Source organism: Colletotrichum scovillei, assembly GCF_011075155.1.
Source record: "Colletotrichum scovillei strain TJNH1 chromosome Unknown Contig00011, whole genome shotgun sequence".
Taxonomy (NCBI): Eukaryota; Fungi; Ascomycota; class Sordariomycetes; order Glomerellales; family Glomerellaceae; genus Colletotrichum; species Colletotrichum scovillei.
Genome location: NW_023336269.1, coordinates 3,488,195 through 3,509,802, shown reverse-complemented (window position 1 = coordinate 3,509,802; position 21,608 = coordinate 3,488,195). Strand labels below are relative to the sequence as shown.

The 21,608-nt window shown below is 56.4% G+C and overlaps 10 protein-coding genes and 1 further gene across 10 annotated transcripts; 6 read left to right on the top strand and 5 right to left on the bottom strand.

Annotated features, from left to right (window-relative positions):
• Positions 1-25: 25 nt before the first annotated feature.
• HER10_EVM0005263 (WD repeat domain-containing protein) lies at positions 26-2,395 on the top strand. The gene is made up of 4 exons (XM_035474885.1): positions 26-473; positions 527-649; positions 711-2,177; positions 2,229-2,395. The coding sequence occupies exons 1-4, from the start codon at positions 281-283 to the stop codon at positions 2,372-2,374; spliced, it is 1,929 nt and encodes a 642-aa protein (XP_035326845.1). The 5' UTR covers positions 26-280; the 3' UTR covers positions 2,375-2,395.
• Positions 2,396-4,106: 1,711 nt separating this feature from the next.
• Positions 4,107-5,389, top strand: HER10_EVM0012361 (RRM domain-containing protein; the record flags this gene model as incomplete). The annotated part of the gene is made up of 2 exons (XM_035481757.1): positions 4,107-4,778; positions 4,834-5,389. The coding sequence occupies exons 1-2, from the start codon at positions 4,387-4,389 to the stop codon at positions 5,387-5,389; spliced, it is 948 nt and encodes a 315-aa protein (XP_035327391.1). The 5' UTR covers positions 4,107-4,386.
• Positions 5,390-6,387: 998 nt separating this feature from the next.
• HER10_EVM0002389 lies at positions 6,388-7,130 on the bottom strand.
• A 1,023-nt stretch (positions 7,131-8,153) lies between these two features.
• HER10_EVM0004492 (coenzyme Q biosynthesis protein Coq4) lies at positions 8,154-9,331 on the top strand (the record flags this gene model as incomplete). The annotated part of the gene is made up of 2 exons (XM_035474134.1): positions 8,154-8,655; positions 8,708-9,331. The coding sequence occupies exons 1-2, from the start codon at positions 8,464-8,466 to the stop codon at positions 9,329-9,331; spliced, it is 816 nt and encodes a 271-aa protein (XP_035326781.1). The 5' UTR covers positions 8,154-8,463.
• A 340-nt stretch (positions 9,332-9,671) lies between these two features.
• On the bottom strand, positions 9,672-10,317 carry HER10_EVM0003983 (uncharacterized protein; the record flags this gene model as incomplete). The annotated part of the gene is made up of 4 exons (XM_035473643.1): positions 9,672-9,815; positions 9,868-9,952; positions 10,108-10,214; positions 10,294-10,317. 4 exons carry the CDS (start codon positions 10,315-10,317, stop codon positions 9,672-9,674), a joined length of 360 nt encoding a protein of 119 aa, XP_035326741.1.
• A 375-nt stretch (positions 10,318-10,692) lies between these two features.
• On the bottom strand, positions 10,693-11,961 carry HER10_EVM0011676 (uncharacterized protein; the record flags this gene model as incomplete). The annotated part of the gene is made up of 4 exons (XM_035481100.1): positions 10,693-10,814; positions 10,857-11,008; positions 11,042-11,134; positions 11,261-11,961. 4 exons carry the CDS (start codon positions 11,959-11,961, stop codon positions 10,693-10,695), a joined length of 1,068 nt encoding a protein of 355 aa, XP_035327327.1.
• Positions 11,962-12,701: 740 nt separating this feature from the next.
• HER10_EVM0004585 (Sas10/Utp3/C1D family protein) lies at positions 12,702-13,566 on the top strand (the record flags this gene model as incomplete). Its single annotated transcript, XM_035474221.1, has 4 exons — positions 12,702-12,767; positions 12,829-12,877; positions 12,943-13,109; positions 13,175-13,566. 4 exons carry the CDS (start codon positions 12,702-12,704, stop codon positions 13,361-13,363), a joined length of 471 nt encoding a protein of 156 aa, XP_035326791.1. The 3' UTR covers positions 13,364-13,566.
• Positions 13,567-14,131: 565 nt separating this feature from the next.
• Positions 14,132-14,769, top strand: HER10_EVM0002426 (CHCH domain-containing protein; the record flags this gene model as incomplete). Its single annotated transcript, XM_035472137.1, has 2 exons — positions 14,132-14,346; positions 14,505-14,769. The coding sequence occupies 2 exons, from the start codon at positions 14,132-14,134 to the stop codon at positions 14,767-14,769; spliced, it is 480 nt and encodes a 159-aa protein (XP_035326616.1).
• Positions 14,770-15,103: 334 nt separating this feature from the next.
• HER10_EVM0012533 (UBX domain-containing protein) lies at positions 15,104-17,104 on the bottom strand (the record flags this gene model as incomplete). Its single annotated transcript, XM_035481927.1, has 5 exons — positions 16,723-17,104; positions 16,613-16,662; positions 15,658-16,551; positions 15,223-15,591; positions 15,104-15,145 (listed from the first exon to the last, which is right to left on the bottom strand). The coding sequence occupies exons 1-5, from the start codon at positions 16,796-16,798 to the stop codon at positions 15,104-15,106; spliced, it is 1,431 nt and encodes a 476-aa protein (XP_035327407.1). The 5' UTR covers positions 16,799-17,104.
• Positions 17,105-17,424: 320 nt separating this feature from the next.
• Positions 17,425-18,671, top strand: HER10_EVM0003445 (SURF1 family protein; the record flags this gene model as incomplete). The annotated part of the gene is made up of 2 exons (XM_035473120.1): positions 17,425-17,775; positions 17,878-18,671. The coding sequence occupies 2 exons, from the start codon at positions 17,425-17,427 to the stop codon at positions 18,148-18,150; spliced, it is 624 nt and encodes a 207-aa protein (XP_035326701.1). The 3' UTR covers positions 18,151-18,671.
• Positions 18,636-20,842, bottom strand: HER10_EVM0008308 (uncharacterized protein; the record flags this gene model as incomplete). Its single annotated transcript, XM_035477835.1, has 4 exons — positions 18,636-18,794; positions 18,911-19,565; positions 19,631-20,497; positions 20,832-20,842. The coding sequence occupies 4 exons, from the start codon at positions 20,840-20,842 to the stop codon at positions 18,636-18,638; spliced, it is 1,692 nt and encodes a 563-aa protein (XP_035327049.1).
• Between the last annotated feature and the right edge of the window lie 766 nt (positions 20,843-21,608).

The window sequence follows — 21,608 nt, the reverse complement described above, 5'->3', positions numbered from 1 at the left end:
CCACCTCCCCCGGGGACTGAATGAATGTCGTCACGAACGACCACTTCTTCATGAAACATAATCTGAGCGTTGCGTCCTATTGTCTCTCCTATTCACTTTAATCGTCTTGCTCTCCTGCACGTCAGCCTTAGAACGCACCACGTACATATAGCTCGGCATCTAAACGATTGCCACGGACATTCTTGCATAGGACCCTCCATCACACGTCGGCAGTCTCAAATCCGAGCTCCGTTGTATCACTAAGCATCAATCCGAACTTCCGTGTGAACCCAAAGCCAAAATGGACGACTCTGGGGACAGCATTCGATCGCCATCAGCAAGCATGAATTTGATTGAAGAGGATGATGAGCCTGCCTGGACTTATACCTATGATCCGGAAGATGCCGAAGGAATGGACGACGACGATGAGTACGACCCCGACTTTCAAGATGAGCCAGAGGAAGAAGACGGGGACGACGATGATGAGTTTCACGGTAGCAATCACCTCTCTTTGACGTTGGACCATACAGAGACTGACCATGCGCAGATGCTGAGGACGGCGAGGACAGCAACGTAGAGGTGGAAGTGTTCATGGGCGACGAGGACGACGATGATGCTGAGGAAGACGGCATGGCCGCTAATCCAATATCGAGACTCATGACTCTCATCAGTGAGTCAAAACCTGAGGCTCAAGTCGAATCGTGTGCTAATCTCGCTAATCTACGATACAGCTGGTGCTGCGGGCAACGGAACAGGGTTTCTTACACGAGCACAGTTGCTAGGCCTCATTCAAAGTGGCGAAGTGACATTACGCACCACTCACGACGAAGACGATGACGAAGATATTGGCTGGGGAAGAAGACGGAGACGGCCTCGCGCACGGGAGCCGAATCGGTTCCCTAAAGTACCGAGCGAGGAGGGCACGAAGTTGATGCACTCTGGCGTTTTCGGCGCAAACGATTATCGAGTGACGAAGAAGAAGCAACTGGCACGCAGGATATTAGACCGTGAGCTCGGTCTGGGGGATAGGCGTGACCGGAAGCAGAACCAAGATCTCATGGCCCAGGGAATGATACCCTCGACAAACCCCGAAATGATTGTGCACTACGACGACCCTGTGTATTCCGGCCAGTTCTCCGACGACGGTAATTTCTTTTACGCCTGCGGTCACGACTTCAAGGTCCGCATGTACGACACATCGAATCCGTACAATTGGAAATATTACAAGACGGTTAATTACCCCTGGGGACAGTGGACACTGACCGACGCATCCTTGAGTCCTGACAACCGCTGGCTTGCTTATACATCAATTCAAAGCAACGTTTGTCTGGCACCTACGGATCCCAACGACACGGGAGACCCATACACTTTGGATCTGGCAGAGAGGAGTGCGGGAACTCGACACGCAGGATGGCGATCGAGACATTCCTTTGGTATTTGGTCTGTCAGATTTTCGGGAGACGGTCGTGAGCTCGTGGCCGGCACCAACATGCAGTCGATCGTCGTCTACGACATTGAATCGCGCACTGTATTACACAATGTCGTCGGGCACGAAGACGACGTGAACGCTGTGTGCTTTGCGGACAAGTCTTCTCCGCACATTCTCTACTCTGGATCGGACGATGCCACAATTAAAGTCTGGGATCGACGTAGCATGGGAGACGGCCGGCCAGCTGGCGCTTTCGTGGGCCATGTCGAAGGTCTCACGTACATTGACAGTAAAGGCGACGGTCGATACATTCTGAGTAACGGCAAGGACCAGACAATGAAGCTTTGGGACTTGAGGATGGTCATGTCCACGGCCAAGTACGACGAGGTCAACCCCACTAGGTTAACCAGCAACAGCGACTTCGACTACCGGTGGGGAACATATAGGGACGAAGACTGGTTCCCGCACCCCAACGATAACTCGTTGGTGACATTCAGAGGACACCGTGTAATGCGCACGCTGATTCGATGCCACTTTTCACCGCCATCAAGTACCAATTCGCGTTATGTCTACTCTGGTAGTCAGGATGGCAAGGTTTACATTTGGAACATGGACGCCACGCTCGCTGGCACCATCGACGTGAGGAAGGCCACCAAGAACTCGCGGCCACTGGAGCGCAGATACCGTATATATCACGGCGACGACTTCCCCGGTTGGAACACGTGCGTGCGCGACGTGAGCTGGCATCCCAATGCGCCAGTCCTCGCTGGTAAGTCCTTCATATTTCTGCGAGTTTCGGTCTATAGCTAACGTCTTTCAGCGTCTGCATGGAACGGATTCAACATGGCTCACGGGACCTGCACGCTGCATTCGTACAATGAAGCCGAAGATGACGAGGCAGAGCCGCCAATGGGTCGCAATGTCGACGAGAAGCTGCGCCCCGTTGGCGAATCATTCCAAAGCTAGTTACTTCTCGTCAGGAACCGGATCACTTTTGGAAAGCTCTGTTTTTAATTATTTTGTACATCTTCCACACATGTCCACCCCTCTTTTGGCAATGATACATGATCGATGAAGCCTCTTTGGTCTCGGGGTATCTCCCATCACTCCCGCACAGCACCTCTTCCAAGTGTTGCTGCGCCGCTTCTGCAATCTGCCCGTGCAATGCTTTTGAGACCCATCCCTGCGTTTAAAATCATGTTTGGTCGTCACGTGTCGACGTGAACGTGTTCGAAGCTGGCCCGACATATCGGTGCTTCCATTGACAGGTAGATACATGGCGTTTATGCGCCTCCGACAAGGATGTTGTTAAGGGAATGTGAATCAGCTTGACGATGTAGCCGACAGCACCCATGATGAGGAAACCGACACCGACGGCCTGGCAGAGCTTCAGGAACTCGAGCTTGTCGGCTAAAGGACACGTTAGTATTCGAATAACGAAGGGGCAATGCAACAGGGCGCAACGTACGCTTGGTGCACCTTCTCATGAACTGAACACCTTCCTGAGCGAACTCGGAGGAACCTCGAGGATCTCCTTGACTTGGTCGGCCATTGTGGATAGAAGCGCGCGTGGGATGCGGAGAAGAGAGGGGTGGGTAAGTTGATGAAAGTCGCAAAGGAAATCCCAATGGGCCGCAGGGTAACAGGAAACTGCAAAGTCGATGAAGGAAAGGCGCGACGACGTGTAGTTAAGGCGTTGCAGGTCGGGGAGGTGGAAGATTCGAGAGGTTCGAATGGGTAGAAGGGAGATGTGTTAAATTGAGCGCGCTGTCACCAACTGGTCCCCAAAATTTCGGGACAAGCTCCCGCTGTGGAAGGAAGAGCCAGATTGCCATAAAGGAGGCATGGAGGAATAATGCGCCGGCCGCCGAGGCGCACGCCACTGGACAGATTGCTTATCTAAGGTTGGGATGATAGGAGTTCCCTTGGTGCTCCCCTTCAGTGGAGGAAGACCCCCTGGATTCCCCCGCTAGTGGGCAGAGAGGGTCTGGTCTGGGCCATTTTGACCAGCCACAGTTCAGCGCATTCAGGCGCATGACAGGGAGAGGAGGTAAGGTACGTATCGGCTCAGCGGGCAGTCGCGAGCCCCATACGGGCATCCACTGGCGGAGTCTGTGCCTGCCGCAGCCTGGCGGCCATGGCCCTTGTCCAGTCCCGCCTGGCTCAAGATGCGACCTCAGCTCCTGAAAGAGCTCCCCCCAGTTTTCTTTCCCTTCCCAAACGTTCCTCCACTCACCTTCGTCGACCGCATCTCTTTCTTCGCGTCAACATCAAACCGAGACGTCCATACCTGAGCTGCACGACAATATCACAGCTCTACCCAAGCTAACCTACGCGTCTATTTTTCAGTCATCGCGATAAACGCCAGATACTCAGCGAAGCGACGCGCAGCCGCGGCTTACTCGCGAATCCGCCGGAAACCTTCATTGGGCTTGACCACTAACTCATCACGGCTAACAGCATCGCCCACATAGTGAGCGGGCAGGAACGCGGTTGGAGCGTCGGCCAAAGGCGGTGGCAGAACGAGCAAACAGTCTCTGGAATCTCGGGATCCTGTTTCCATTCTCCTCGTCTCAACTACATCATCTTGTTCCCTGTACCTAAGGCTTCTGGGCCGAACAAGGAAAGAACTACGGTCACGTCGCCATTGGGGAAGACCGGAGCACAGAGCTTCGTCTTCATTTTTATTTGGCTAAGGAGAGGATTATATTGGCTTGGCAATTTCCATCCAACCTCTTCCATCCTGTCTGCGGAACGAGGAGTGTACGTATCAGATGTTCTCTGTTTTCTATCCTACGTTCGAGTTTGTCTTTTTGTCTTTGGCTTCAGGCTTTGGCAATGACCCTGTATTGGCAGCGGCTGATGATCATGTTCAAGACTGCAGACATATCCTGTATCTCGCAGACTAATAACAACCTTTTTCCAACTACAACCAAGCTCACTGCCCCAACTCACGGCTACCAGATAATAACGTCACCATGGCTGAGGAGGAATTCGAGATCGATATCTACGGCGATGCGCCCCAAGATCACCAAGACGGAAACGCCGAGAACTACGACGGAGCCAACGGTCATGCGGACAACCACCAGGAACAGCATGACCAGCAGGAGCACCACGACGATCAGCAGAAGCACGACCAGCAGGAAGAATATCACGACCAGCAAGAGGCGCCTGCTCCCCAGCAGGGTGTCAAGAGAAAGGGCGACGACCGGCCGATCGATCCAGGCGCGACCACAGCTTTGATGGTTTCGGACCTCAACTGGTGGAACACGGACGACGACATCAGAGGATACGCCAGAGCAGGCCATTGCGAGGACGAGCTCAAGGATATCACTTTCAGTGAACACAAGGTGAACGGAAAGAGCAAGGGGTATGATTCGTAGTGTGAGGTAGATTTGCGTGTACTATTGCTGACTCGCCCACAGACAAGCCTACATCGAGTTCACATCGCAGCAAGCTGCCACGGCCGCCAAGCACGCTTTTGAGTCGACAGACAGCGCTCAAGGCGTACCGAAGAAATACCAGGTCACTTACTCGAACCCCCACGTCAACCCGTTCCGCACGCTGCCTAAGGATGCACCGAACCGCGCAGGTAAAGACCAGGGCAGCCGACCGAACAACAACAACAACTACAACAACCAGGGTTCCTCGATGGGTGGCGGCGACTTCCGTGGAAACGGCTACCGTGGTCGTGGAGGCTTCAATGGTCCTCGTGGTGGCATGAACCAGGGCGGATTCAACCGCAACTTCTCGGGCGGCATGGGAGGTGGCTTCAACAATAACAACATGGGAGGCGGCGGCTTCAACAACGGCATGGGTGGCGGAAATTTCGGCGGCGGTGGTTTCCAGCGGGCGGCGGCTTCGGTGGTGGCATGCGCGGCGGCCCCGGCATGCGTGGACGAGGCGAGGCGGTATGCACAACCCGATGGGCGGTATGAACATGGGCCCGATGGGAGGCATGCCCAACATGGGTATGCCTAACATGGGCATGATGGGCGGCGGAATGCCTGGTACGACTCCCCTTGCTTTTAAATCTCCCCAGCGAAGTCACAACCCCCCAATATCTCGACTTGTCTCTGGTTCAACCCAGAAGCGCAAGCACTCTGGTCGGCGAAAAGGCAAAGCTGCCAACACCGGCCGAGACGAGATCCCTTCGAGCACCAAACGGCAGAAGGTGCAACCGAAGCATGTATCCGAACACCCAAAGCCTGTAATTGCACCAGAGGTCGGCCGATGGACAAAGGAGCGCGGTTTGCAGTTTACCATCGTTGCCCCTCAACCCCCTGCAGCTACTCGGTTCGGCTCGAGGATGCCGCCTCACCAATAGGCTCGTCGCTGAACATTTCTCTGCTGTTTGCTTTCTCGTTTGTTCTTTGTCAGAGAACACTCAAGCTGACTCGTTCCCAGGATTCCAAGGCATGCCTCAACAGTTCAACCCTGCATTCTTCGGCGGTAACCAGGGCGGTGGTAACGACTGGGGCAACCCTCACGGTGCGAAGCGACCTCGACCCGAGTAGGACTACCGGCCAAGGCAGTTTGCGCGATCTTGAGGTAATGGCCGGACCGGCTTGTCGCAGCGCGATCCAGTTGTCGCCGCGTCGTAGAGCTTTCGGTCACGACCTCCTCATCGCATCACGATTAGGATTCATTCCTTCGACGAGGACTATCTCATCGACGAGATCTCTTCGCGCTTATCAGAGAGAATCAGTTGATCAAGGCCTCTAGTCTTCAGATGAGTGACGGGTATATTGGCTGCGACGTCGTGAAGCTCATTGTTGCTACGGATGGATGATAGCAACCACCAAAATGCAAGATGTTTGCTTTGAGTTATTGTATGTGTACTATTAGAATATGGCTGCGTGGGAACGGTCCCTAGCACCTCGGTTACGGCGTTACAGTTCAGAACTGAAAAGCACAATCTACGACTTCGTTTCGTCATTTCACGCCTCGTTGCTCTTTCCTTTGCAGGGACCGGTAGATTATTGTGTATTGGAAGCCTTCAACTTGTCTATCGTGCCGCGTACGAGCAGCTGTATCTGCTTCCAGCGGGCCACTACCATGTCCCGCTGAAACTGCTGACCTTCATCCAGGCCACGCACTGTCTCAATCTTGGACTCAATCTCCTCGTTGTACGCCGACAACATCTCGCGCAGCAACGCATCGACCTCGGCTGCTCTCCGCCTCCCGTCCGAAAACCCGTCCACAAACTGCGCCCACCGCCTCGCCGGCAACACGAGCGTCCGCAGCGCCACCTGCGTACGGTAGCATACCGTCTCGGCGTCAATGACATAATTCCCCAGGAACCCCCTTTCCTCCAACCGTCGTCTGTGCGCGGCACCTAGGCGCGGCAGCAGAAGGTCGTCGATACAGACCTCATCCCACTCGTTTTCGCCTTGGTTCATGACAAAGCCGTACTCGACCAGCAAGAAATCGTTGCTGTGGCGGCCGTAGCAGATGTGGATCTCCTCGCCAGCGGCGTAGGCGCGATCAGCTTTGATGGTGAAGGAGTGCTTGTCAAAGGCGACGGAGCAGCCGCGGGAGGCGTGGTTGAGGAGGTCTGCGACGGGTTGGAGGATCATGTGGTCGTCGCGGTGGCGTTTTGCGGTTTTGGGTGTGACGTGGTAGAATGTGCGCGAGTTCACGAGGAGCCAGGCGTGGAGGTAGGACTCGTACGTGAGTTTGCCGTCGCTACCTTCTGGGTACCGGTACTGGTGTTCCTCATCCTGGGGTAGCGGGTCTGGGAGGGGCGTGGAGGAGACGAGGGACCAGTGGGATTCGAATTTCTCGCGCTGGGCTTTGAGGAGGGTGAGGGCTTGGGAGGGGAGGAGGGAGGCGAGGGTCGGCGAGGAGGCGGACCAGGTTAGCGGGCAGGAGGAGAGGTCTTGGGGGGTTGGGAAGACGGCGGACCAGGTTTTGAAGGAGGGGGATGCGTCGAGGGCGATGTCTAGGGCCAGGAGGGCGTGGACGTGTTTTTTTGGGAAGGGGGGTTAGGGGTTTGGGGTTGTTTGCGATTGTTTTGAGGCAGGGAATTGGGACGTCTAGGATTGTGTCGTCTTTCTGGTGGTGGTGGTGTTAGTGAGATGAGGGTATATGATGGTTGTGAACATGTGTGGCTTACTTTGAGTGGTGATGTTACGACGATTCCTATGCCTCCTGGGAGGGCGCGGGGACCGACGTTGGATACTGTTATTCCTGCGTCTGGGCCCAGGATAGGAGGTTCTCGATGGCGTCCATTTGGTGTTTTGTTTAGAACTCGAGAGTGGAGTAGATGGTGGAGGGCGAGGCAATGGTAGTAGTATTTTAGAGAAGTGATGAAAGTTCATGCAAGCATGACTTGAGAACTTGGTAGTCAAATGCAGCCTCTGTGAGAGAAGTTGGTCAAGGAGCAGTTGTCTTTTGAGATGTAGTCCTTTAGTCTTATCCCGGCAAGATGTACGGTTCTCTCATCCATAAACGACAGATTTGAATGAGAGTGAGATGTGCAGGTCCAGAAGGCCCGGATTCGAGTATATCTGTTTCTGGAAGAACTCGGAGTTGCGCTCACACCTAGTGAACCCGAGAATAAGATTTCGTTGGCAGCAGAGCCTTGTTATTGTGAAAGCTCCAAGGTTGACAAGATGGAAGAAGTTGAGACGAAATTCACCTTAAAGCTGAAGGGACGAATCAAATGCGCCGGGGTGCAATTCCAACGATCTGGAATAGCAGGCCCTGTCCCACCACCAAAATGCTCACCTAAACCACTGCCGAAGAAATGCACAGCAGCGGGCAGCAATCGCCAATTGGAAAGGTCGGCGCTAGTATCCACCGACTCCCCGATCCGACCTACGGGACCCCTAGCTGTCCAAATTCTCGGGGGACCGTCGCCGAGGTGAGGTAATGGGAGCTGCCCCGAGCTTCCAAAAAGTGTTCCGGTCATCGAACCACTTTCAACTCCAAACTGACCAAGTAGCTCACGACAGCTCTCAACGGCTCCCTCGCCCACAATCTCTCATCTCCCGACGACATCCAACGGCATGCCACCAATCCAAAGACCATAAACGAAACAAATCAGCACAATGAAAGCCCTCACAACCCTCCCGGCGGCCCAAACCGCCGCGCCCTCCCCGCCATCTGCGCCGCCTGCACATCAACGACACCCTCCTCCTCCTCCACACTCGCGCCGCCCCTTCTCCGTCCTAAACCGCCCACCGCCAAACTACCCAGGCCACGTCCTCACCAAAATCGAACGCGCCGCCCTCGGCCTCGGCGCAGGCATCTGGTCCTCCAGCCCCTACCGAGCCGACCTCATCGCCGCCGTAGGCGAGACCACCGCGACGCCCCTTCATCTACCGCCTCCGCGACGCAATGCTCTCCGACCCGACGGGCCGCCGCATCCTCCGCGACCGGCCGCGCATCACGTCCACCTCGCTCAACCTGTCCCGCCTGCGCGCCATGCCGGACAACAGCGTCGGGCGCGCCTACGTCGCCTGGCTGGACGCCGAGGGCGTGAGCCCGGACACGCGGCCCGCGGTGCGGTACATCGACGACCCGGAGTGCGCGTACGTGATGCAGCGGTACCGCGAGTGTCACGACTTCTTCCACGCGCTGACGGGGCTGCCGATTGTGAGGGAGGGCGAGGTGGCGCTCAAGGCGTTCGAGTTCGCCAACACGCTGATCCCGATGACGGGGTTCGCGGTGCTGAGTTACGCGACGATGAAGGCGGGCGAGAGGAAGCGGTTCAGGGAGATTTATGGGCCGTGGGCGGTGAAGAATGGGATGAAGGCCAAGGAGGTGATTAATGTGTATTGGGAGGAGCAGCTGGAGAGGGACGTGGATGAGTTGAGGGCAGAGTTGGGGATTGAGAGGCCGCCTAATATGAGGGAGATTCGGAAGAAGGAGAGGGAGGAGAGGAGGAGGGCGCAGGAGGCTTTGAAGGGGGTTTGAGAAAAATGTGTGTATTGTGTGTGTTGTGTATAGACACGGGGTTTGTACAGATATTGTATAGCTTTTGTTTGATTTTTTGGTAACCTTAGAGTCCTGGTGGAAATCCCACTCGGACAGAAGCCAATCTGCTACATTTTGCAGTCATGCTTTGTAAACGCCCTCCAACGCCGGCATGGTGTCCCCTCCCCAGATGTGGGTTCATAGTCTCCCCGCCAAACGATTCAAAATCGACGCGGCAAACATCATCGAAAGAGACCCCTACACACCGTGAACAGAACACACAAACTTGATGAAATGAACCCCTGTTGCCCCGATCTCTCTCACACTCTGCAGAGCGCACCTACAAATCCAACAAATCGTCATCGTCATCGTCCCACCCCTTACGCCTGCTCACCACAATCTTCTCCTCCTCCTTCGTCCCCGCCACGGCCTCGAGCAGCTCCTTGAGCTGCGTCTCGGTGACTTTGCTGCGCAGCTGCCCGCTCTGCGCGAGCATGATGAGCCTGTTCTCCACGTCCCGCGCGCTGCTCCTTGACGAGACGGATGCGGCCCAGGCGGTCCGCCGCTTCCGGGTGGAGGATCTGGTTGAGGATCTGCTGGCGGGCTTCTTGTTCTTGTTGTCTGCGGTGGACGCTGGGTTAGCTGATGTCTTGTGTCTTTTGTTTCTTCGTGGTGGGCGGAGGGAAGAAGGGAGAGTGGTCGGGATGGTATGAGTCGGTCGCAATTGAGGGGATCTAGGTGCCTCGAGAAGGAGATGAGGGTTAAGGGGAACATACTGGCGCTGTTCTTGCTGCTGCTGCTTGTTCGAGCCGCCGCCGCCGCCGCCGGAGCTGCCTCCCGCGCCGCCTTGCGCCTTGAGCTGTTCGAGGCGGGCCTTGCGGATCTGTAGTCGCGTGCGTCAGTCCCAGGTATTCAAGCGCTCTGGCGATAGAAAAGGTATGAAAAAGGTATGATTTGCATACTTGTTCGAGTTCGGAGTCGTCCATGGTTGCGGGTATCTTGTTGCGTATGTTTGCGCGGAGTGGTTTGGTGGAGGTTAGGTTGTTTGGGTCAGAGAAACGCGGGGCTCTTTCTGATCTGCCTGACGTCCAAGTTTTTGGCGGGGTTGGAGCTTGGGGTCTTTTTTTGGGCGCCTTACAAATTTCATGACGACGTGCAGTACCAAATATAAACAACGTAAGCTAGCACAACAGACCAAATGATTTCTCATATTCAATACTAATGTTTATGATCTTCAAAATATGTGATGAAATATTTAAACTGTCTAGATTCTGTGCTTGAATGTAGTCATACAATGCTAAAACCGCCCATCAAGTAAAATACACACAGACGTCCAGTCGTACAGCCGTCGACCGCTTCATTCACCTCCTTGAGGTCAGCTCTAATGGCATGTACGACCGGTTCTTCTCAACTTGCGCCTTATGCTTTGCCTTCACCATACCCACGACCATCTCGTTCGCCGGCAGCTTCACGCCTACGGCCCCTCTCAATAAAGAAGCCGTTCAAATAGTCAATATCCGTCAACATGCCCCGTTGTATCTGCAACGCCATCTTGCTCGGCGCGGACCCCTTCCCTCTAAGTTTTCCATAATCTCCTTGCGCATGCCCTCCCCGCAGAACGCTCTGCAGCTCAGGCGAGTTCTTGACTTCGGGCATGCGCGCGACCACATCGGCGATCTCGTTCAGGAGCTGATTGATGAGCTTGTTGGCCGTCGGATTGTAGATGAGCTCATTGTAGCGGTAATCCAGCATGACGCAGATAGGATCGCAGACGGCCGAGAACATGAGCGACGGGATCTTGACCTTCATCCAACTGTCGAGGGCCAGACCTTTCGCCTTGAGGAGGTCCGACGACGCAAACTGCTTCATCATCCCTTGTGCATCATCCCTTGTGTCCGCAGCCAGCTGTCTGTCGAGAGGTGCTTAGACTTTTTGGGACCGTAGTAGGGCCGCACACCGGCGAGCGCCGTCTCGTATTTGGGTGTCATCACCTTGACCGACTTTGCCTTTCGGTCAAATGCCAGGGAATGCGTCATGTGTCCGAGCATAATCGACGGGCGCTTGTCTTTCTCCGGGAAGACTCGGTTGGTGGCCGCCTCCGCGACGCCGAGTCCGTCTTGAACATAGCAGACGGCCGTCCGGTCGTCGATCCGATGCTTGACCTTTTCGAGTAGCTTGATGCTCTCGCTCGGTCTCCCGGACACCACGAGGTTGCTGATATGTGTATCGTCCTTCTCCACTTCCGGCGAGGTCTCTAATGCGGCATTCGGTTCGATCCAGCCTTTTGGGTTCTTCCTGGTGCCTAGGTTTCCGGCAATGCCCCGATATGGTGTGTTGGCCGGTATGTCTAGCGTCTTGACCGAGTCGTAGATGCCGTGCAGAGCATGTGACAGAAATAGCGATCGCTCGTCGTTTCCGAGAACGTGAACCGTACGCGACGAAGGTGGCGGCGTCGAGTTGTGTCCCATCATGACGGCCGGCACGTAGAACCGTGACGTCGAATCAGCCCTGAAGATGGCGTATAGTTCCTTTTCGTTTTGCTCGGGCTGTAGACCCAGTACTTTATTGAATTTTTGTTTCGTTTGGCCCGGCACGCCCAGAGTTGTGCCTCCAGGAACCGTAGCTGCCATCTCTTTGGGCGCCACCCTTCCAGGGGCGATGCCCTGCGGCGGCGCTGCTCCCGTCCCGAGACCGAGTCTATTATCGATCGACACACATCTGATGGCTCCCCGGCCCGTGGAGGCGCTACCGGTCCTCCATATCGTATGTGTTTTGGGTGTCCGCGCGGAGAGCCGCGGTCTCGGGAGGCTTGCCAGAGTGCCTGCCACGATGAAGGCTTCGAGGGTTCGGCGCAAATCACTGCGCAGTGCTCATTAAGGGGAGGATTGGGGCGCGTTCTCAAGCGGTTATAGCTGTAACGACTCGATGATAGTGTACGTCGTCGTCGAAATTGTTGGGGATGGTGTTCGGGTATTACTGCTCTTTTCGTGGTTAATGAGCGTGTGGTCTTGTCTTTGTCGCAAGAAGGAGGCGTTGAGATGGGTGTGGATGACGGGGACACTCGTTAGGTTCTCTCAAAATTTGGCGCGTGGTAGGTGGTAGCCGTAGAATCCCGGCCGGCAGGAACCCGACCCACCGAGCTCGCGGCGATCCCTGCGCCTCGTTAGATGCATGCAAATCCTTCAACGCCCGGATTTCTGAATTTTCAACGACCAGTCTCATCGATGAGAAGGAGCTAGGCCCAGACACTCACTTACATCAATCGTCTCCATCTCATTGTTGCTTTTCATCAAGGGACTACATCCATTTTCCAGCAAACATTGGAATCATCGATTTTTATTTTTCCGCGGCTGCATCAACAACAACCATCATGGCGCTCAAGGACATGACCTCCGACCTGAAGAAGCTCGATTCTCACATCGACTCTCTTGAGGATGCGCTCAAGCCCTGATTGACAATCTTCCCGAGATGGCCAACGAGCTCCCCTTCTCGACAAGGCCAAGATGTATGCTCTGACTGCCTATGCTATCGAGACTCTTCTCTTCTGTGAGTATCATTATACAGCAAACATATATCGTTGTCGTCGTCCCCCTGACTAACCGAAATGACAGCATCACTCCGTCTCCAAGGCGTCGACGCCAAGGACCACCAGGTCATGACAGAACTGAAGCGCGTGCAACAGTACTTTGGCAAGATCAAGGGTGCAGAGGAGACACCCGCTCAGCGCACAACAACGGTCAACACGGAAGCCGCGACGCGCATTCTCAAAGCGGACCTTGTAAGTCGCATTTGAAGGGGGAAAGAGGTCCGGCCTGAGCAAGCGAAACTGACCGACCACCACAGGGAAGTAACGACCAGACGCTGAAGAAGAGGCTGGAGGAGAAACTTGCCGAGGAGCGCGCCAAGGCGCTGCTCAACTCGATGCAGAAGACCAAGAGGCCGGCTCCCGAGTCGCCGTCCCCCAGCTCCTCTGGCCCGGAGAAGAAGCAGAGGAACTCAAGAAGGAAGAGCTCCAACAAGAACAAGTCTTGAGAGCGGAATTCCGTAAAGACCTTGATGAACGTCCACAATCCCGCTTACACAAAAGATTTTCGTTTGGCTGTCACGGGACATGGGGGAAGAATCGCCGAAACAGTTAGACGCCTCCGAGCCACGAGAGATACTGCCAGTTGGAGGTGCGCGTGGCTGTATGACACCATGGTAGGCACATTGAAGATCACAGCCGACCTTACTGCACCCTGACATGGAAGTAGGTCAGCATTGGCTAGAGATTACCCTTACGGACTGGAGTGGTAGTATTATTTTGCGCACTGGGAAAAAGGATACCCCGGAGATAGAGACGAAGACCAAGTAATGAGCAAAGACTTTTCGATCCCTAGTCGGTATTGTCTAGATACCCTTATTCCATGTTTAGAAGTATGCCACTGCGTTGCCACTCAGACTGCCATACCCGCCCCCTTTAATACATATACCTTAACCTCCGCTACGCCCCAGCAAAATATCCATCTAACCAGAAAGGACCCTTCCCAAATTCTGACCACGACCAAATTCGCCCTCCCTGATTGGCCACACCTCGCCACCCACCCCGCCGAGCTTTGCAACACGCCGAAAGGCACCTCTACAGCTTTTGTCACCTTAACCCCGGGGCGCATAACTTCTGCCGACTTCCCTCCCCATCCACCCGGCATTTCTGCTCTCTTCAAAACACCACCCGCTCCTTCACCTCACGAAGTCACGATCAACGCTACCAACCACTGCACCTCATCTCACGAGTCCTTCACACACACGAATCCTACCAAGATGCCTCGCCAACGCTCCGCCGGCCGCCCCAGCGCCCCCTCGCGCCCTACCGTCTCGGCCGCGAAGCCCGCTCCCACCCAGACTCGCCCGGCAACGACCATGGCCGCTCCCCCCCAACAGCACGCCGCTCCCCCGGCCGCGGCACCCGCTGCTCCCGCCGCCGCTGCGCCCTCCCAGGGCCCCGGCCTCTTTGGCCAGATGGCTAGCACCGCTGCGTACGTCCCCCATCCTACAAAAGACACCTCCAACCGCAGGAGGAGATATCTAGGCTTCCCCTGGCCCAAGAACCTCTCCCCCTTCCTCGACAACCACCCCCTCAAAAAAAGAAATCTCAAGAAAGAACCAGAAGCTAAATCAATCGTGCCCTCAACAGCGGTGTCGCAATCGGCTCCTCCATCGGCCACGCCATCGGCGGCATGTTCGGCGGCGGTTCCTCCGCGCCCGCCGAGGCCGCGCCCCAGAACAACTCCCCCGTCGCCTCGGGCGAGTCCTCGACCACCCAGCAGTGGGGCAACAACTGCGCCGGCGCCACCCAGCAGTTCACAAAGTGCATGGACGAGCACGGCGGCAACATGCAGATCTGCAACTGGTACCTCGAGCAGCTCAAGGCCTGCCAGGCCGCCGCCAGCCAGTACTAGACGCCCCTTTTCTCCGTCTGAGAAGGGCGTCGTTGCGGCGTGTTGAAGAGCCACCTCCGGCTGAACGACCAGTCGGGGTGGTGTTATATGTAACTTAATAGTCAAAAACGGGGAAATGGGAAAGCAAAACAAAAGAAACAATTTTGGGGCATGGAGCTTTTCATGGGATTCAAACGGCATTTTTGCATTGGCGGAAGCATTGAAAGATGGGCCATTGAGGAAGAATTACATCTCCCGACGGTGTACAATACATGACATTCCCACTCGTTAACCACTATGCACCTCGTCTAATGTGATGCAACACCTAACATGCCTGCAATACATCCTGAGCCTCTTACTCGTCCTTCTTCTCATCCGGTCGCGGTTCAAAGTTGAGCTATGATTAAGTCAGCAATCATGATTCAACATCATCTTTACGTCTGTCCTCGGGTTTAAGCGGACAGGAAAACTTACCGAATTGCCATTGTAAAGCTGATGATCACCCCTCCGATCATCAGGATTCGCAAACTGCGAAAACTTGCCCTTCCTCTGTTCCCTCACCGTAACCGGCTCCGCGCCCTGCTCCTCAGCCGCCGCCCGCCTCGGCCCCGGCCCAGAAAACACACCAGAGATCAGCCCCCAAAGCCACTGCAGCAAAGTCAACGGCAGCAAGAGAAACGTCACAGCCATCTCCCCAAACGACGACCCTCCCGCATACGCACCAACGTGCTCGCCAACAGGCGCCAGCACAAGCGTCGAGGACGGCGACAGCCCCAGCTCCGCGAGACTCTTACCCTCCTCCGTGTCGTCGATAAGCCTACTCGGCCGCGGCGCAAGCACAACCTTGAACCGGAACGGCTCCCCGCCGCTCCCGCTACCTGTAAGCTCGCTCTCAACCCACTTGCGCACCTCCCCGCCGAGCGTCTTCCCGCTAGGAAACCGCGAGCGGATCGTCGACCCGTCCAGAAGCCGGACCTGCAGCGCCGTCATCCCGCTCGCGGCCGAGCTCGACGGCGCAAGCGAACTCGACTCGGATCTCGTGAGTGCGGCCGCGACCTCCCCCAGCTTAGGCGACGCAGCCTGGGTCCTAAGCGCAGCACGCTCCGCGGCCTTCGCTCTCCTCTCGGCGCGGTCGTCCTCAATCTTCCTCAGGATGCGCGCCTTTTCGTCGGCCGCCTCCTGGCGTGCCTTCTTCAGAGCTTCCTTGTGGTTACGCGTCTGCTCCGCCTGCTTGGAGTTATCCGTCTCGGCCTTCTCCGCCGCGGCGGCGCGGGCTGCTTTGGCTTTCTTTTCGGACTCGAGGCGCTGGGCTTCCAGACGCGCGCCGCGCTCTGCGAGAACGGCGCGGAGGGTTGCGGCGTTGTCTTCTTCTTGGGTTGGGGTGGCGGGGCCGCGCGGACTGGGGGAGGAGGTGCCGGGCCTGGCGGGTTGCTGGTTCGCGGTGACGGGCGCGGCTGCGGCGCGGGGAGGGTTGTACGGCGTCTCGTCGTACAGGTCGTCGGTCGACTGAGCGGCCGGCGCGGGAGCTGAGACTGGTGCCGGTGTAGCTGACGCGGGTTGAGCAGCAGCAGCTGCTGCTGCTGCTGCTGGCTGACCCTGAGCGCCGCGAAATGCGGTTGTGATGCGCCTGACAAACTCATCCTTGCTGGTGCCTGCGACGATGTACTCCTTCAGATCGCCATTCTTGATCACGACGACGGTGGGAGTGTTGGGCAGGGGGAAGATAGCAGCCAGATAGCCCGCCTCTTCCGATCCTTTCTTCAGGCGCAGCGCGACGGCTTCGTCTTGAAGCAGAGTCGCAATCTAGTCCAGTCATTAGTCCCTGAGCCGAAGTGTCTTCATCATGGGAAGCTCAAGTACGTACCGAGCTCTCTGTCAGATACTCATCCTCCCAAGTCTGGCTCTCGGCCTCGTCTACGTCTCATCAGTGGAAGGTCCCATGGCATGAGCATGAGCTGTAAGATGTGAGCTTACCTGCAAAGCAAAAGACGCATTTGCTCTGTTGAAGTGCAGTGGCAATGCCCTCTTGCAGACCTCCTGTGAAGAACATGATGATGATGACGATTAGGATATATGTAGGTCTTTAATAATTCCTCTCTGAGTTGAGTCTAGGAAGCTTGTAAGTTCACGGTCAACGTTGCTGAGAAGAAGAGGGATACAGACGCTGTGGAGCTCAAGCTTGGAGGATGCTGAACCTAGACTTGGAATAAACCCACCAAAGCTTCCAGGGTGTCAAATACAATTCGTTCGTGGCTTCTTCACGGCCGCTCTTCGTTTCAATGTTGAGCGATATTGCCTTGTCGTCTGATGAGTATCCAGGAGCTCAAAGATGACGAAGGAACAAGTGTCGTTCGTGTAGCTGCGGGACCTTGCCTTAGTCCAATGTATCCTCTCTTCCGGGGGCGAACACCGAGCCACCCTATTGGCGCCGCCCCCACCTTTCCCACGCCACTCCACACTGAGGTACGTTCCATTGCTTCTGCAGCTTTTGGAGCTCCCCAGCTCATCCGTTTTGCATTTCCCGCTGCTCAGGTACCCTAGAACGGGCCGGCCGGACCCCAAAAAACCGAAATATCCTGACCTCATCACCCGCGCCGGCAAGCTCTCACTCGTGAAAGCCTCCCACCCGCATCACCACCGGGGAAAAGTACCAATTCACCAGCCCCGAACCTCACGATGCCGCCTCCTTTACCACGAGCGCTCTTCCGGGCCCCGGGCCCCGCGGCGCAAACCTGCCTACGCTCAATCGCCCGGCCAAGAACATTCCCTTCAGCGCAATCATCACCACGCGCGACACCAACAACCCGCAAATTCCACACCACCCCCCGCGCCCACGCCTCCGAACCAGCCCCAGACTTCCACTCCATAGTCGACAACCCCCCGGAACTCGTCCGAGCAGGAAACCGCCACGGGCCAGGCCTCATCATCCTCGCCCTGATCCCCATCACAGCCTTCGCCCTCGGCACATGGCAAGTCCAGCGCCTCGGCTGGAAGACGGACCTCATCGCCAAGTTCGAGGACCGCCTCGTCCGCGACCCCCTCCCGCTCCCGCCCAAGATCGACCCGGACGCCGTGGCCGATTTCGACTACCGCCGCGTCTACGCCACGGGCCACTTCCGCCACGACAAGGAGATGCTCATCGGCCCGCGCATGTGGGAGGGCGAGCAGGGGTATATGGTCGTGACGCCGCTCGAGAGGGAGGGGAGGCACGACGGTGCTGGTGAATCGCGGGTGGATCAGCAAGAGATGGCGGATCAGCGGCGGAGGCCTGGCGCGCCGCGTGGGAGGTCACGGTTGAGGGGTTGCTGCGGGAGCCGTGGAAGAAGAACATGTTCACGCCTGAGAATAGACCTGATCGTTGGGAGTTTTTCTTCCCTGATGTGCACCAGATGGCGCAGCTGACGGGCAGTCAGCCTGTTTGGATTGAGGCTACTATAGGTATGTTGTGGCCTGTTTCCTTATTTCCCTGGAGTCTGAGCCGCCTTCTGGGGGGCTTGCTCTAAGATTCAAAGCTCATACTGACTTTCCTCGCAGAGCACGAGTTCTTCCGCATTGTGGACCTCAAGTCCAAGGGTATCCCTATTGGTAGAGCCGCGGAGGTGAATCTGCGGAATAACCATGCCCAGTACATCTTCACATGGTAAGTCCGACCAATCCCTGCTTCGTATATCATTCTCTTCCCGGCACGGTCAACCATCGTCAGTACTAACACCAGATAGGTATGGTCTCGCGTTCGCCACCTCAATCATGTTGTGGATGGTCGTCAAGAAGCCCCCAACCGATACCGCGCGAAAGGTGCGCATGAATAAGCATTGGTAAGGATTTGCTCGGTTTTCTCTCATTGGAGGGACCAACATCGCAGTCGTAGTGGGAGCAAGTCGGACTCCTCAAGTCACTTCCTCCTGTCCGCCGTCGGTCACACGACGGCGCTTCTTCGGCTCCGTCGGTGGCAGCGGCAGGGCATCCTCAACTCCTGCAACAGCTCTCGGGGCAGGTGTCTGTGTGCCAGTGAAAAGGGGGTCGTCGTCGAGCTGGTCTGGCGTTGTCTGTAAGGATATTAGAGACCATTGTATTTGTACCAAAAGAACAAAAGGCTTGTGGATATAAAAAGGGAAACCCCCTTCCCCTCAAAAGACTGTCGATACCCCTGTGTTTGGAGCACGCAAAGTTCGAAGAGTGAAAAGTTCATGACAAAAAAGACGTACCTTCGCATGAGAGTGAGCATATCACTCTCATCAATAGTCTTGCGCTTGGCATGCTTCGCGTACGCGGACAGATCGTCGCCCAGCTGCTCAAAAAACCAGTCCGACGCCCTCTGGATCTCAGCCAGCGTGTCCGGGCTAATTTTGGTCTTGCCGATGCCGCTCGATTTGGCAAACGTGTTGGCCAGCCGCTTCACCACCGCGGGCGGCAGCGACGGGTACTCCACGTTGTACTTTGACAACTTCACGCCGCGCTTCGTCTTACGCGGCCTCTGCTCTTGCTCCTGCTGCGCGGCGCTCACCTCCGTCTGTCCGTCCAGGTCTCCTTGCGTCGCTTCGGTGGGTTCGATGGGCGTCGAGCTGCGCATGTCGTAGTACGAGTTTCCGAAACCTAGGTCCTCGTCCAGCGGGGCCGCCGGCTCGTCGTCTACCGGCGCAATGTTAAGCGACGGCTGTTCGTCTGTGAATTCGGGCAGCGGTCGCGCCGGTGAGCTCTGTCCGTCCACTGCCATCATGAATGTCGTCTGGTTATCCGCGTCAATGGGCACCTCGAACCCGAAATCGCTGTCCCGCGCCGAAGCCAGAGTCTGCCGCCTCAAGTCTTCCTCCTCGACTCTGTTGTTCCCACTCCGTCAGTAACGAGCCCTCGCCACCGCTAATATATTCGCCGCAAAGCTCACCTGTCCAACGTATCCTCCGGCTCCCTCCCCTCCTCGTCTAACGCCCCAACCTCAAACGCAGGAAAGAACCCTTCTCCGCGATCACCATCGTCGTCGTCGTCGAGGTCCCCGTAATTCCTAAATTCGCTCAACCTTGCGCTCCCCAACGACATGCGCGACGGCTGATCCACATACGCCCGCCGCGGGAACTCAATCGTCGCATTCTCGTCAATCTGCGACAACTCAGGCGCAACAAGCTCGTCCTCGTCGTCATCCTCAACGTCGAGCGGTAACGACAACCGCGGCCTATCGATCGGAAGCTCGTCATCGTCGTCGTCGTCATCGTACACCGTGCCCCTCCGGTTCACCGTCCGTATCGGCAAACTCGCGCTCGGCCCCGCTGCTCTCGATCCGACGTCGCTGGGTGACGAGGACGACGAGATGGGCTGCGTGGTGTGCTTCACCACGCGACTCAACCCGCGCAGGACATCGTGAAGCGACTCCCTCCGCGGCCGGAAGCTCTCGCGGCGTTTGTTTCCTCCCGGTGTCAGCGCGGCGGCGCGGCGCTGGTCGATTGTGCGGTATGCTGCGCGGGCGTGGGGCGTCGCGGCGAGGGAGCGGCGGCCCGAGGCGGAGAGGCCGCGGTATCCGCCGGCTGAGCTGCGTAGGGAGGAGCGTAGCGGGTTGTTGCTGTTGTTGTTGGAGGGCGTACGTGGGAGGAGGGAGGCGCGGCTGGAGGGGGGGTCGAGGCTGAGTGCGCGGCGGTTCGGGGTTACGGTGTCGAGGGCGGAAGAGAAGAGGGGGTCGTCGTCTTCTGCCGGCGGCTGCTGCGAGGCGCGGGTTGAGGGGGTTGTGAATGTTGTGCGGGTTTGACTTGCGACGGGGTCGCTGTGCGCCGGTGTGGTTGTGATGTTTGTGCTCTCGGAGAGCGCAGGGTGTTTGTATAAATCAGTATTGGGAGGACTTGGTGATGTTTGGGACGCGGTCGTCCAGTCGCAAGACAATCAGGTTGCTGGACGGGCAGGCAGTATGCGGAACCTGATATGTCGCAAAGGCGATCGGGAGCGACGACGGGTGTGGTGGAGTTCGACGGTGGTATGTGGTGGGCGCGGCGTCAAGGTGCCCCCCGCTGTTTCGGAGCTTTACCTTGGGAAGACGCGACTCTCGACGCGACTGCAGAGGTTCGGCGGATGTCATCAAAAAAGCACATTTGCGCACAGACCATCTGCACATGTCCGGTATGTCGGCCCCACTTCGCCGGTTCTTCAACGGGACGCCGGGAGTCTACAGCTGCACTGTCCCCAGGAAAGACGGCCAAAGATTAACCTAATCGACAAATCCTGACACTTGGGAATTTCAAAACGAGCAGCCATTTCTCTCATACCTACCATGTCTACACGAGTGTTGGCTCTTGGTCTCTATATAAGGCAATTCCACCCCCAAGAGCCCATGATCTCCACGGCGCCTAAATCCGCGGCGTGTGCCGTTATCCATCGAGCAACGACCTTGAGCAGCGACTCTCGCTTCTCGGGTCTTCTGATATAATGTGGTTCCGCGGGTGTCTGTTCCCTGGGCAGAGCTCGTATCCAACTTTCTCGCCTCGGGAAATTCATAGTTCTCCCCTTCCTCTCCTCGGCTTCTCTATTACTCGTAGCTTCCTCAACGAATAATCTCGGGATACGTCTTACTGAAAGGTAATATACGCATCAATGCGCCCTTTTTGAAACAGTAAATACCCTCTTCCCTATAGGAAAAGCTAAGAATAGCTTCCGGCATGACTGGGATGCCGAATTACGATAGCGGCGGGAGCTAGAATCGGAGACTAGAACTATTTCTGCCCTTCTTATAAGGTCGACATTAGGTACAATAAGCCACGACAACAAAGCGTTCGTTCACATCAAGGCAATTGCTTAGGCAGGAACTAAAGTCTTCTATTATAAAAGGAGGGAGATAAGATATAGAAGTCATTGAATATGAGATGTTTGTACCAGGGACTTTG